Source organism: Notolabrus celidotus, chromosome 8 (genome assembly GCF_009762535.1).
Source record: "Notolabrus celidotus isolate fNotCel1 chromosome 8, fNotCel1.pri, whole genome shotgun sequence".
Taxonomy (NCBI): domain Eukaryota; kingdom Metazoa; phylum Chordata; class Actinopteri; order Labriformes; family Labridae; genus Notolabrus; species Notolabrus celidotus.
This window is the reverse complement of record NC_048279.1, coordinates 207501-220950: the sequence shown is the minus strand read 5'-3', so window position 1 is coordinate 220950 and position 13450 is coordinate 207501. Positions and strand designations below refer to the sequence as shown.

General features: G+C 41.4%; 1 protein-coding gene across 1 annotated transcript in view; it reads right to left on the bottom strand.

The window, feature by feature from the left end:
* The window catches only part of abhd18 (abhydrolase domain containing 18), a 45773-nt gene that overhangs the window by 29168 nt on the left and 3155 nt on the right, over window positions 1–13450 (bottom strand). The window contains exons 5-8 of the mRNA XM_034690729.1: window positions 11877–11952; window positions 11687–11771; window positions 2859–2886; window positions 2376–2514 (exon numbers count right to left, since the gene is read on the bottom strand). Of these exons, the coding sequence (XP_034546620.1) occupies window positions 2376–2514; window positions 2859–2886; window positions 11687–11771; window positions 11877–11952 (328 nt within the window). The remainder of the gene's footprint in view (window positions 1–2375; window positions 2515–2858; window positions 2887–11686; window positions 11772–11876; window positions 11953–13450) is intronic.

Sequence of the window (13450 nt, the reverse complement as noted above, 5' to 3'; positions counted from 1 at the left end):
GATGGACATTTTTTTCTATATATATTCTTGTTGAAATTCTTGTACTGTACACCTTCTTGTTTGCTGCTGTAACTCCATGAATTTCCCCGTTGTGGGACGAATAAAGGAGTATCTTATCTTATCTTAATTAATGAAAGTGAATGGCTTACCTAGTGTAACAGGAGGCTGATCTTTTTCCTTCTGTTATATACTGTAAGTTTCATATTTAAGTTAAGAATACCAGTTTATAATGCATAAACTGCGACACTGTGTATGACCCGATTGAGAGACTGTCAACCATCATCAGAGTCTATGATCATGCAAAGCAGAGGAGACAGGTGTTTCATGATGAGGATGGTAAGTAGACTTTTACTTATCAATCTCTTTTCTTTCACCCATTCACACCACATTCACTCTACTCGTCACATTCACCCATTCACAGCACTTTCTCTCACTGATGGTAGAGGCGGTTATAGTAAGGGACCATCAGTGTTAATCTCTTTCATACACATTCACACACCGCTGAACAACAGAGGGAGCAGTTAGGGGTTAAGGGTCTTGCTCAAGGACACTTCAGCATGTGACTGCAGGAGCTGGGATCGGACCACCAACCTTCAGATTGATAAAAGACCGACTCTACCCACCGAGCCACACACACAGCAGCCCCTAGGATCTGTGCATTAATGACACTGATCCTTTGTTTTCACTGTTAAAAAAAGACTTCAACTGGAAGTGCAGATTTTGTTAATAAGCCCCATCCGATTGGAATAATCTACCCCTTTCTCTTAAATCCATCACCTCCATCCACTGCTTCAAATCAAATTTGTTTAATCATTTAAAAACAAGCTGTTCCTGTTTCTGTTTCTGATGTGTGTTAATGTGCTTTTTTGATGCCTTTTTGTTTTGTTGATGCTTCTATTGTCAAGGTTTTGTATAATGACAGGGTGCTGGGTGGGTCCTGGAGTGAATAAGGGTGAGGGAGAGCTGTCTGTGTTTGTGTAATTGTTTTTGTTGTGATTTACTGTTTTGTGTGTATTAATTTGCTTTGTGTTTTGTTGGGATCCCCTTGAAAAAGAGATGCTGCATCTATAGGGGCTATCCTATAATAAATAAATTCCAAATAAGGGTGTATGGTCAAACAAAGTTTATATCTCATCATTACTTGTGGCTTTAGTCGGTTGTCTCTCAATCAGAAGGTCTGGGGTTCAATCCCAGGTCCCACCGTGGTGTGAACCACTGTGAATAATAAAGTTTGATGAGTAAATCAAGGTCCCAGAGTCTGGAGGAAGAGTGGAGAGCACAGAGTCCAGGCTGTTTGAAGTCCAGAGTGAAGTCTCTACAGCGTGTGATGGTTGGGGGTGCCATGACACCTACTGGTGTTGGTCCTCTGTGTTTTATCAAGTCCAGAGTCAACACAGAGTCTACCAGGAGACTTTAGACCACTTCATGCTTCATCTGCTCCAAGCTTCATGGAGATGGTGATTTACCATTCGAGTAGGACTTAGCACCTGCCCACAGTGCCAAAACTACCACCACGTGGTTTACCAGTGTTTCCCCTACCATTATACTGAGGGGGGGGCGGGGCGCCCCCCCAACAGCGGCCCCCAACCCCTTGGAAGTTCAGTTAATTTTATTTTCTATATAGTGCCAGATCACAGCAGAAGTAATTCAGGGTTATCTCTCTTATAGATCAGGTCTTAAACTTGTTCTTTTATTAAACAGACTAAATATCCTGATGTTATTGATCTTATTTACATGATGGGATGTCGTTATGCTCATCTGCTCTCTGTTTCACATGGCAGAGTTCTGCGCCAATGCACACACAGACACAGACACACAAACACGTGCGCACTCGTACAAACATCACAGCATAATGATACGATAAAGGTTCATCAACAACTCGTTTTTTCAAGACGAAAACAGGACTATGATGAGCTAAAGTGCATCACTGATAATACAAACTCAAACGAAAACTTAAGAAGGACCGCCGGACATTCATATTTTCCCCGCTGTGCGTCTAATCTTTAGAAATTAAAGCTATGCATTCCTGTAACAGGCTGAGTTATGCAGAAATTCATGGTGAGGGAGCCAAACCAAGTGTTGAGAGTATAAATGAACATACTTCTCAAGAGGTTGGACATATCTGTGTTTCAAACCTTTTTTGATTGATCTGAGGAAATATTCAAATAATCTGAGATAATAGATTTCAGACTGTCATAAGCAATGAGCCAGAGTCATCTCTTTTAAAACAAAAGGGTTGAAATATTTTACTTCACATCCAATGAGTGTTAAATATAGAAAAGTTTACCTATGGGGATCATGGAAACAACATGCGTTTTCATAAAACAGTATGTATGGACTGAGATATGTTCAATATTCATTATTAATAAACTCACATATCCCCCCATAGAGATCCCTGTCATTCCCAGAGGCCAGTATCCTTCTCTCTGAAGCCAGCGCAGCAGCACAGTGGACTCAAGGATCAGAGCGCCCCCCATCACAAACAGGTCTGACACGTTCTTTAGACTGGACCTCCTAAACACACACACACACACACACACACACACACACACACACACACACACACACACACACACACCACACACACACACACACACACACCACACACACACACACACACACACAAACACACACACACACACACACACACACACACACACAAGGAAGGAGAGGGAGGTAGATGAAGGTTTGGAGGAACATGTGGAGGAGGGAGAGAGAGGTAGAGGAAGGGTTGGAGAAGGAAGGTTGGAGGAAGTTTAAGTTAAGTGTAGAAGAAGAAAGGTGTGGAAGAAGGTGAATGAAGGTGTGAAGGAAGGTGAATGAAGGTGTGGAGGAAGGTGAAGAGAAAGTGGACTTACAGCTGGTCTTTGGGTTTTCGGTATCCATGTGAATATTTGTTAAGAAACAAAAAGCAGATCAGGAAGCAGGGAGAGAAAGGCTGGAGCAGATATAACTCTAATGAATGTGTTTTTGTATAGCGTTTCTTACTGTTGTTGGGTTTATTGTTGTTGTGTTCGTTGTTGTTGTTGTTGTTGTTGTTGTGTTTCTTACTGTAGTAAGAAAGTACTTCCTGCTCTTGAGGAGTGCAGACGCTTTTTTGCTTGCTCTTGCTTATGCTTGCATTCTTTTCATTTTAACTCTTTTTCCTTCACTGAGAGACTACAAGCAGTCACTCCAGGATACTTAGAAACTACTGGGACTATAATTTATTGTCAACAAAGTAAACTACTGCCTTATCTCGACATTTTATCGAAACGCCAAACGTGGCCTACTGATCGGCAAAAGCCTGTTAGCAGCTAAGCTAACTGGAACCAAAATGCATCCTTTCACTGTGGATGATTTTCAGAAGATCCTTCAGAAAATTGCTGTGCTGGAAACAAAGATGCATCGGATAGAAGTGAATGTGGAAGTGAATGGACTATGCGGGAATGACACCACTCTTCCATGGTGTCAGAGCAGCAGAGACATGTGCCTGGTAACACACGGCTAGTTAGCCCAAACAATGACACTCCAAAACAGGAGGACCAGCTGGAACACTCTTGGCGCTAGGCCTAAAGATAAAACGTTTCCCACAGACATGAGAGAACGGATAAGAGGCAGAGCCCAGTGCCCTGAGATGTGTGATGCGACTGGCTGGCCTGCACTCTCATCCAGAAGGAGTGCCGCCTCAACCCCCCTACCAAGGAGGAAACAGCCATGGACAGCAGTAAAAACTACAAGTAAGAGCAAACCTGCAGAAGAAACAAAGATACATTTTGAGAACAGATTTGCGCCACTTTCACAAGATCCTGTCTCTCCATCCCAGGACCTGAGAAACCCTGTGTCCTCGAAGACCAAGGGAAGGTACGAGACCAAATCTATAAGCAAAAGGCCTCAGAGGGAGCTGTCGACTGGGCCTGAAACACTGATCGTGGGCGATGGTGCCGTGAAAGAGGTCAGTAGCCTCCGTGGCAATAGAAACACCAAAGTCCTCTGCTTCACCAACGATTCGGTCTCTGACATCTCAGACAAAATTCTGGACATTGTTGCTGACCACACAACGGTGAAATCACTCATTCTCCACACTGGGGCCTTGGATGTTGTGAAGCAACAATCTGAGGTATTGAAGATTTTACTGATCTGCTACGCAAAGTCAGATCTGTTGATAGTGGTGTTTATCAGTGGCCCTCTACCGACTGTCCGAAGAGGGGACGAGAGATACAGCAGGCTGTTGATTTTGAACAAATGGCTCAAAGCTACATCTGCTGCTCAATCAGTGAATTTATTGACAATTTTAAGATTTTCTGGGAACGCAGACACCTTTTTAAGGCAGATGGATTTTGCCTCAATAAGTCAGGAGTAAGATTGTTCACCTTCAACCTATTTTACTCTGTGTATCACACACCAGCTTCCCCGGCCAAGGACAAGAGACAAGACAAAACAAAACAGCAGATAAGACCACATTCTGGAGGAAAACGACTGAGATCGCTGAGCCAGGAGGAGTCTTCATCGCCGCCACCTTCACCCCCCCCAAGAGGAGCGTCCTCCAGTGCCGCCAACTTCAACCCCCCAACAAGAGGAGCGTCCTCCACTGCGGCCATCTTCACCGACCCAACAAGAGGAGGGGCCTCCACTCACAACAGGAGGAGACTTCCAGCCAACTCCTCGCCCTCTCCAGTCACTCTCTCTCCCTCCTTCCCCCTCCTGGATTTTACGGATGAGATGAAAAAACTTGTCAATGTTGGAATCAAGCTTACACCCCGTCCAAATCCCATATTTTCTCCCCTAAATCTACCACATCGCCCAGCCCCCAGCCCACCACCACGCCCGAAACCACCATCACAGAAACTTTGCAAAGCCCCTTCACCTCCTCAGAATCGTCATCATCATAACAATTCTAACTGATATGGGCCGGGTCCAGGCTTCAAAGCTGATATCATTAATATTTTCAACCAGGAAAAGCCGGGGCCCTGTGGAATTCAGGTAGCCTCCTCAATTCCTCTGTTGGCAGGAAATAGAAAAAGGGTAAATCTGCTGAGAAACAGAAGATACTCGACTAAATCTGCCAACTTATTAAATCTAGCTCCAATTCCTCGTCAGCCAAAAAACAGCTGTAAAAAATAACACAACTGGTTTTAACTCACTAAACTTAGCTTTGTTAAATATCAGGTCTCTGGGAGGCAAATCTTTTTTAATAAATGATTTTATTATTAAACATAATCTCAAATTTATGTTTTTAACGGAGACTTGGTTAGACCAAGATAACAGTGCAGCTGTACACATTGAATCATGCCCTCCAAACTTCTCTTTCGTGAGTGAGACTAGAACGCATAAAAAAGGAGGAGGTGTTAGTATAATCTTTAATGAGTTATTCAAATGCAAGCAGGTGTTTTATGGAAATTTCACTTCTTTTGAATATGTGGCTCTTCAGTTAAATACATCCTCTCGGTCTGTATTTCTGAATATTTACAGACCACCTAAATACTGTACTGATTTCTTTGATAACCTTGCTGAACTACTGTCTCTTATCTGCACTGACTTTGATTCTGTTTTAATTGTTGGTGATTTTAACATCCATGTTGACAAACCTGAGGACAGAGTGACTGAAGAACTGTGTTATGTCCTTGACAACTTTGGACTCACTCAGCATGTGACGCAGCCCACACACAACAGGGGCCACATCCTAGACTTGGTTATCTCCAAGGGTCTAAACATTTCCAAGGTTCTGGTATCTGATGTTGCTCTCTCTGATCACTGCTGTGTTTTCTTTGAAAGTAATTTATCTGTGAACACTAATGTTCAAACTGAGGTTATCTCAAAACGTTACATTACTGAAAGTACCAGTGATATATTTATTCAGGCTTTCTCTTCCATAACCCCCCTCTCTAGGTTCTCTGCAAATGAACTTGTAGAAGATTTCACTTTTAAAGTTACAAATATTATTGATATTATTAAAGTAAAAGAGGTCTCCAATAAGAAAAAATCTCCCTGGTGGAAAACCATGCAGGTCAAACATGAAGAAAAGGAATGTCAAAAAGCTGAGCTCAGGTGGCGTAAAACAAAGCTTCAGGTTCATTATGACATTTATAAAGAAAGACTTCACATGTTTAATCTACAACTGAAAAAGTCAAGGCAGACCTTCTTCTCAGACACTATCTCCAAAAACAAAGATAATGTACGCACCCTGTTTGTTACAGTTGACAGGCTAACAAACCCCCCTGTGCCAGTGGCCTCTGAACATTTATCTACCAGGGCCTGCAATGAATTTGCATTCTTCTTCACTGCCAGAATTCAGAAAATCAGACAAGCAGTCAGCACTACTGTACGAGGTACTGGGAATGTGTCAACATGTCTCTTCTTTCAGGTGTCTTCCCCCAGGCCATCAAAACAGCAGTAATTAAACCACTCCTGAAGAAGAACAATTTAGATACATCTGAAATGAACAACTATAGGCCGATATCAAACCTCCCTTTTTTAACAAAATAAAATACCACAGCTATGCAGATGACACACACATTTACATCACCATATCACCAGGGGATTATAGTCCCATACAAACACTGAGTAAATGCATTGAACAAATCAATGACTGGACATGCCAGAACTTTCTTCAGTTAAACAAAGAAAAAACTGAAATGATTGTTTTTGGAGCCAAGGAAGAAAGGTTAAAGGTTACTGCTCAGCTCCAATCTGCAATGATGAAATGTTCAAACCAAGCCAGAAATCATAGACTCAGACCTTAATTTCAGCAGCCACATTAAGACAAAGTCAGCCTATTATCACCTTAAGAATATATCAAGGATTAAAGGACTTATGTCTCAGCAGGACGCAGAAAAACTGGTCCATGCATTTATCTTTAGCAGACTAGACTACTGTAACGGGGTCTTTACAGGACTCCCTAAAAAGTCCAGCAGACGGCTGCAGCTCATACAGAATGCCGCTGCTCGATTCCTAACAAGGACCAAAAAAGTAGACCACATCACTCCAGTTCTTAGATCTCTACACTGGCTTCCTGTCTGTCAGACTATAGACTTTAAAATCCTGCTGATGGTTTATAAAGACCTGATTGGTTTAGGACCAAAATACATTGCTGATCTGCTGCTACTTTATGAACCATCTGGACCTCTGAGGTCATCAGGTACTGGTCTGCTTTTAGTCCCTAGGGTCAGAACGAAACATGGTGAAGCAGCGTTTAGTCATTAAACACCACATATCTGGAACACACTCCCTGAAAGCTGTAGGTCTGCTCCAACTCTCACCTCTTTTAAATCAAAGATTAAGACTTTTTTATTTGCCACTGCCTCCCTATCTTAGCTCATTTCAACTAACTTTAAATGCAAATTTGAATGTAATTAGGGCCTGAGCACCACTGGTGGCGAAGGCCCTATTGTAACCCTAAGGATTATTTATCTTCTTTCTTACGCAACTTCAAACACATTTTTGGACCCCTGAACTTGAATGAAAGCGTGGATATTTTTGCACACTCATCAGGCCTGGTGAAAAATGTATTAATTTATGGGTCTCACAAAAAAATTTGCAAAAATGTGCTTGCTAGCGCCCCCCAAAATATTTTAAAAAACACCTCAGTATTGGGGTTATTTTGAGATACATGCTTGAAAATTTGTACGCATATTCATGGCATCAGGACGCACAAAAATGCCTCTAACACCCATATCCGAAACTCAACAAGAGGGGCGCCACCTATTTTTGAAAATTCAAAATGGCTCCAAAAAGTGTCCAAAAACTTCCAAATAAGGGTGCATACGTTTGCTAATTTCTCCTAGAGCTTTTCTCCGATTCAGTCCAAACTAGGCACATTCTATAGTAAACCCATTGACGATTAATACAAAGTAAAGGCATTCTGTTCAGACGAAAGTTGTGGGTGTGTCAGACTTTGGGGCGGGGCATCAAAAAAAAAACGCCGGAAAATTGATTTTTGTGACTTTAAAATGCACCTAATTTCACCTCATCCAACACACTCATCAGGCCTGGGGAAAATTGCAGCATTTTATGGGTGTCACAAAAAAACTCGAAAAAAATGTGCTCACTAGCGCCCCCTACAGTTTTCCAAAACCCCTCCCCATAAGGGTTATTTTGAGCTACATGCTTGAAAATCAATATGCATATTCATGGCATCAGGACGCACAAAAAAGCCTCTTGCACCCATATCCCAAACTCAACAGGAAGAGCGCCACCTAGCTTTGAACATGAAAAATGGCGTCAAAATAAGGGTGCATACTTTCGTTATCTTCTCCGAAGAGAAGCTTGTCCAAGCATTTGCCAAAGGAAGTAAGTACTTTCATTATCCTTGTTTAAAAAACTATTCATGTAGTTACTAATTAATGCTTAAACAATACATGAACAAACATTGGTATTATCAAACTATCCCTACGACTTGAACAAAGCAGTGTGACAACACAACAACAACACAATTGAACAAACAACGCACACTTTTCCATGCAAAACATCATTGCCTAATGTATCTTTCTATGTTTCAACTCTTCAGTGGATGCAGACTGGATAGATGACAAAGAAGGACAAGCAGGTCCATCTTACAGTGCAGATGGTACTTTCCTACAAACTTCATTTATATACCAAATTGTGTTCAAGTGATTCTAGTGTTTCTTATCACACATTATAATATACAATTTATACTGATAATATGTCTATTTGCTTTTCCCACAGACAAGCTCACTCACCATGAGGCCACCTGATCAGATGCCAGCACCTTGCTGATGAACCACTTCCCAGATCAAAATGTACAAATACTGTTGTGTATAAGCTGTTTCTTAATTTTTGGTAAGATATTAATTCATGGACATGTAAATTACTGTTATTAATGTGTTATATTGTTTCTTGGGCTAAATTATTTTTATATATTTAAAATGCTCTTATTTGTATTTCGTTTGAGTTCTTGTTAAAATTGGTAATAAATGTCTATTTTCTAAAAATCTGTCAGTTTCATATCATCTCTGACTGAACCATATTAATACATAAATATGAACACTATAAGGTTCACATCACTGCTATCCAAAGTAACACTAAGAACACCGCTCATTGTTACACATGTTACATGTATTTCACATTCTATTGACCAGGACAGTAAAAAGAACCTTCCAAACACTAACATCAAACCGCCGAAACACTTCTCCAAATGACTTTGCATTCAAATTAAAGCAAAAGTCTCAACATAAACCAAAAAAGAAAAAAAATTTTAAGACTTTAAAATGCCCAAATCTCCAAAAATCATCAGGTGCTGGCCAGACCAGGCAATGCTGACTTTCAGGCAGTGCATCAACACACATACAGATTTCAATGTGAAAATGTAAAAATGATTAAAAGAATTCTGTTCAGATTAAAATTGTGGGCATGGTACACTGTAAAGTTTGGAGGTTTTCTTGGCAATCTGTCAAAAACTTGGAACATTTGCACCACCTAAGCCAGTATATACTCTCAGATCTTGCTTTGACATCGTGTGGTGGCAAATATCAGGCGTCGGTTTACATGTAGAGGTGGCTCGAGTAGGCGGCGGCTGCAGGTGTGCGAGGGCCCGTTCATCGCTGCTTGTGGCTTTAATTTTTAATATATTTCCAGTTTTCCTTTTCTTTTCTGTTTTATTATATTTGTCATTTTAATTTTGTTCTTTTATGCTTGTCTGAATGTTTCCAATGCTTCTAATGTTGTAATGTAAAGCACATTGAGCTGCCCTTGTGTATGAAATGCGCTATACAAATAAAGCTGCCTTGCCTTGCCTTACCTTACCTACTGTTGTTGGGATCGTTGTTGATGTTGGGTTTCTTACTGTTGTTGGGATTGTTGTTGATGTTGGGTTTCTTACTGTTGTTGGGTTTGTTGTTGATGGTGGATTTTTTTTACTGTTGTTGGGATTGTTGTTGGGTTTCATAATGTTGTTGGGTTTGTTTTTGATTTTGAGTTTCTTACTGTTGTTGGGTTTGTTTTTGATGTTTTGTTTCATGGTGTTAGAATATAATAGAATAGAATAGAATAGAATAGAATGCCTTTATTGTCATTGCGTGACTTGCATACAATGAAATTAGGAGCACAGCTCCATTGGTGCATGCATACACATGTTGGGTTTGTTGTTGATATTGGGTTTGTTACTGTTGTTAGGTTTGTTGTTGATGGTGGATTTTTTACTGTTGTTGGGATTGTTGTTGACGTTGGGTTTCTTACTGTTGTTGGGTTTGTTGTTGATGGGGGATTTTTAATGTTGTTGGGATTGTTGTTGTTGGGTTTCACAATGTTGTTGGGTTTGTTGTTGATGTTGGGTTTCTTACTGTTGTTGGGTTTGTTGTTGATATTTGGTTTGTTACTGTTAGGTTTGTTGGTGGTGGATTTCTTACTGTTGTTGGGATTGTTGTTGACGTTGGGTTTCTTACTGTTGTTGGGTTTCTTACTGTTGTTGGGTTTGTTGTTGATGGGGGATTTTTAATGTTGTTGGGTTTCATAATGTTGTTGGGTTTGTTGTTGATGTTGGGTTTCTTACTGTTGTTGGGTTTGTTGTTGATGGGGGATTTTTAATGTTGTTGGGTTTGTTGTTGATGTTGGGTTTCTTACTGTTGTTGGGTTTGTTGTTGGGTTTCTTACTGTTGTTGGCTTTGTTGTTGATGTTGGGTTTCTTACTGTTGTTGGGTTTGTTTTTGATGTTGGGTTTCTAACTGTTGCTGGGATTTGTTGTTGATGTTGGGTTTCATAATGCTGTTGGGTTTGTTTTGGATGTTGGGTTTCTTACTGTTGTTGGGTTTGTTGTTGATGGGGGATTTTTAATGTTGTTGGGTTTGTTGTTGATATTGGGTTTGTTACTGTTGTTAGGTTTGTTGTTGGTGGATTTCTTACTGTTGTTGGGATTGTTGTTGACGTTGGGTTTCTTACTGTTGTTGGGTTTGTTGTTGATGGGGGATTTTTAATGTTGTTGGGATTGTTGTTGATGTTGGGTTTCTTACTGTTGTTGGGTTTGTTGTTGGGTTTCTTACTGTTGTTGGCTTTGTTGTTGATGTTGGGTTTCTTACTGTTGTTGGGTTTGTTTTTGATGTTGGGTTTCTAACTGTTGTTGGGTTTGTTTTTGATGTTGGGTTTCTAACTGTTGTTGGGTTTGTTTTTGATGTTGGGTTTCTAACTGTTGTTGGGTTTGTTGTTGACGGTTGATTTCTTACTGTTGTTGGGTTTGTTGTTGACGGTGGATTTTTAATGTTGTTGGGATTTGTTGTTGATGTTGGGTTTCATAATGCTGTTGGGTTTGTTTTGGATGTTGGGTTTCTTCTTACTGTTGTTGGATTTGATGTTGAGTTTCTTACTGTTGTTGGGATTGTTTTGGATTGGGTTTCATAATGCTGTTGGGTTTTTTTTGGATGTTGGGTTTCTTACTGTTGTTGGGTTTGTTGTTGAGTTTCTTACTGTTGTTGGGATTGTTTTGGATTGGGTTTCATAATGCTGTTGGGTTTCTTTTGGATGTTGGGTTTCTTACTGTTGTTGGGTTTGTTGTTGAGGGGGGATTTCTAATGTTGTTGGGATTGTTGCTGGGGGGGGGGGGTTTGTTGAGTTTCGTTGATATCATTGGGTTGTTTGTTTTTGATGTGGGTTTATTGTTGTTTTTGTTGGGTTTTATGGTGTTATGATGTCTAAACACACCAACAGTGGACCACTAATCAGGATGCAGCATTGACCAGCAGTATGTAATAAAGGATATAATAAGGATTCTCCAGAAGCAGTGAGGCCATCCCTGCTTCTTTAACCATTGGTCGAGCCATCAGGGTCCTCCTCCGCCAGAAAAACTACCCACACAGACAGAAACACAAACAAACAAACAAATAAAGAGGATTAAGTCTACGTTGCAATGATTTTGAGGGGCAGGTTGTGTTCAAGTAAAGGTTTCTTACATGGTCTCCGGTCCCAGCTAGCTGAATACATACTGGTCGGTTTTTCTTCCACCTCTTGGGAACTATAAACTGGAACCTGAAACATCAAACATACCTACTGGTCACAAAAAGAACCTTGACCGGTCCCAGAAGACTCACAGGCAGGTCCCAGTCAGGTCACATGGTCACAGGTGTGATTAGTTTCATGTTTCTGTACTTCTATGAGCTCTGTTCTGATTGGTCACTGTTTTCAGGTTTAAATTTGTATTTTACCTAGCTCCTCAGGTCTATAGTGAATGCGTACTTGGCTCTGATAAACTCTAGTGGATCAGTACCTGGCTATGAAAGACTCTAGTGGATTAGTACCTGGCTCTGAAAAACTAGTGGATCAGTACCTGGCTGTGAAAGACTCTAGTGCATATGTGTCAAACTCAAGGCCGTGGCATTATCTTTGGCCCGCGAGATAATATCAAATTATTTATAGAGCTGGCCCGACGGTATTTTGCACTCACCACTAAAACTACAAGTCCCACAATGCACTGCATGTCAATCGAGGGCCCGCACGCGAGAGCCGTTACCCTTCTCCGCTCATCATCAGCCTTATGAAGCTAGTCACCTGCAGTCAACTTTCAGCTATCCCTCTCCCCCAAAAATGGCTAAACAAAAGGTTTAAGATCAATGCATCGCCCAACTACGGGGAAAGATCTCTTTGAAGAGGTATCCAGATGTGTAAATGAAACGAGGCTGCCTTGGGATAAACGTGTGGGACTGACGACGGATTGAGCGCCCGCAAAGTGCAGGCAAAACAGTGGACTAGTGGGCAGAATCCGGGAGAAGATGCGGGAGGAAAACAGCGCAGGTGAGCTTACAGCTTATCACTGCATCATACATCAGGAATCACTGTGTGGCAAAGCCTTGAAAATGGAACATGTGATGAGCACCATAACACGAGCAGTTAACTTCATAAGAGCCATAGGTTTAAATCAGCGCCAGTTCAAGTCTTTTCTGGAGGAGTACGGTTCAGCATATGGTGACTTGCCCCATCACACAGAGGTGCGATGGCTGAGCCAGGGAAAAGTGCTGGAAAGGTGTTTCGAGTGGCGTGAGGAGATCTGTCAGTTCATGGAGAGCAAAGGGAAAGACACAACAGAGCTCCGCGATACAAAGTTTCTGTGTGAAGTGGCGTTTCTGTGTGACATCACGAGCCATCTCAACGCGCTCAACCTGCAGCTTCAGGGGCGGGGCCGTGTGATCACAGACATGTACGCTGCAGTGAGGGCTTTTAAAACCAGGCTGCGCCTGTAGGACACGCAGATGCTGCAAGAAAACTTGAGCCATTTTCCGTGCTGCCAAACTGCCTTAGTGAACAACTGTTCTCTTTGATGAAGTTAAACAAAACATCTCACAGGAGTCGTCTTACTGATGAACACCTTCACTCTATCCTGAGGATTTCCTCAGCTCAGAGCCTGACCCCAAACATTGATGAACTTGCATCCAAGATGAGATGCTGAGTATCTGGCTTAGACTAGTGTGCATCACAGAGCAGCCGACTGAGCTAAAATTTGTTTCCTTTTTGCACTTTTTCTTGCTACCAC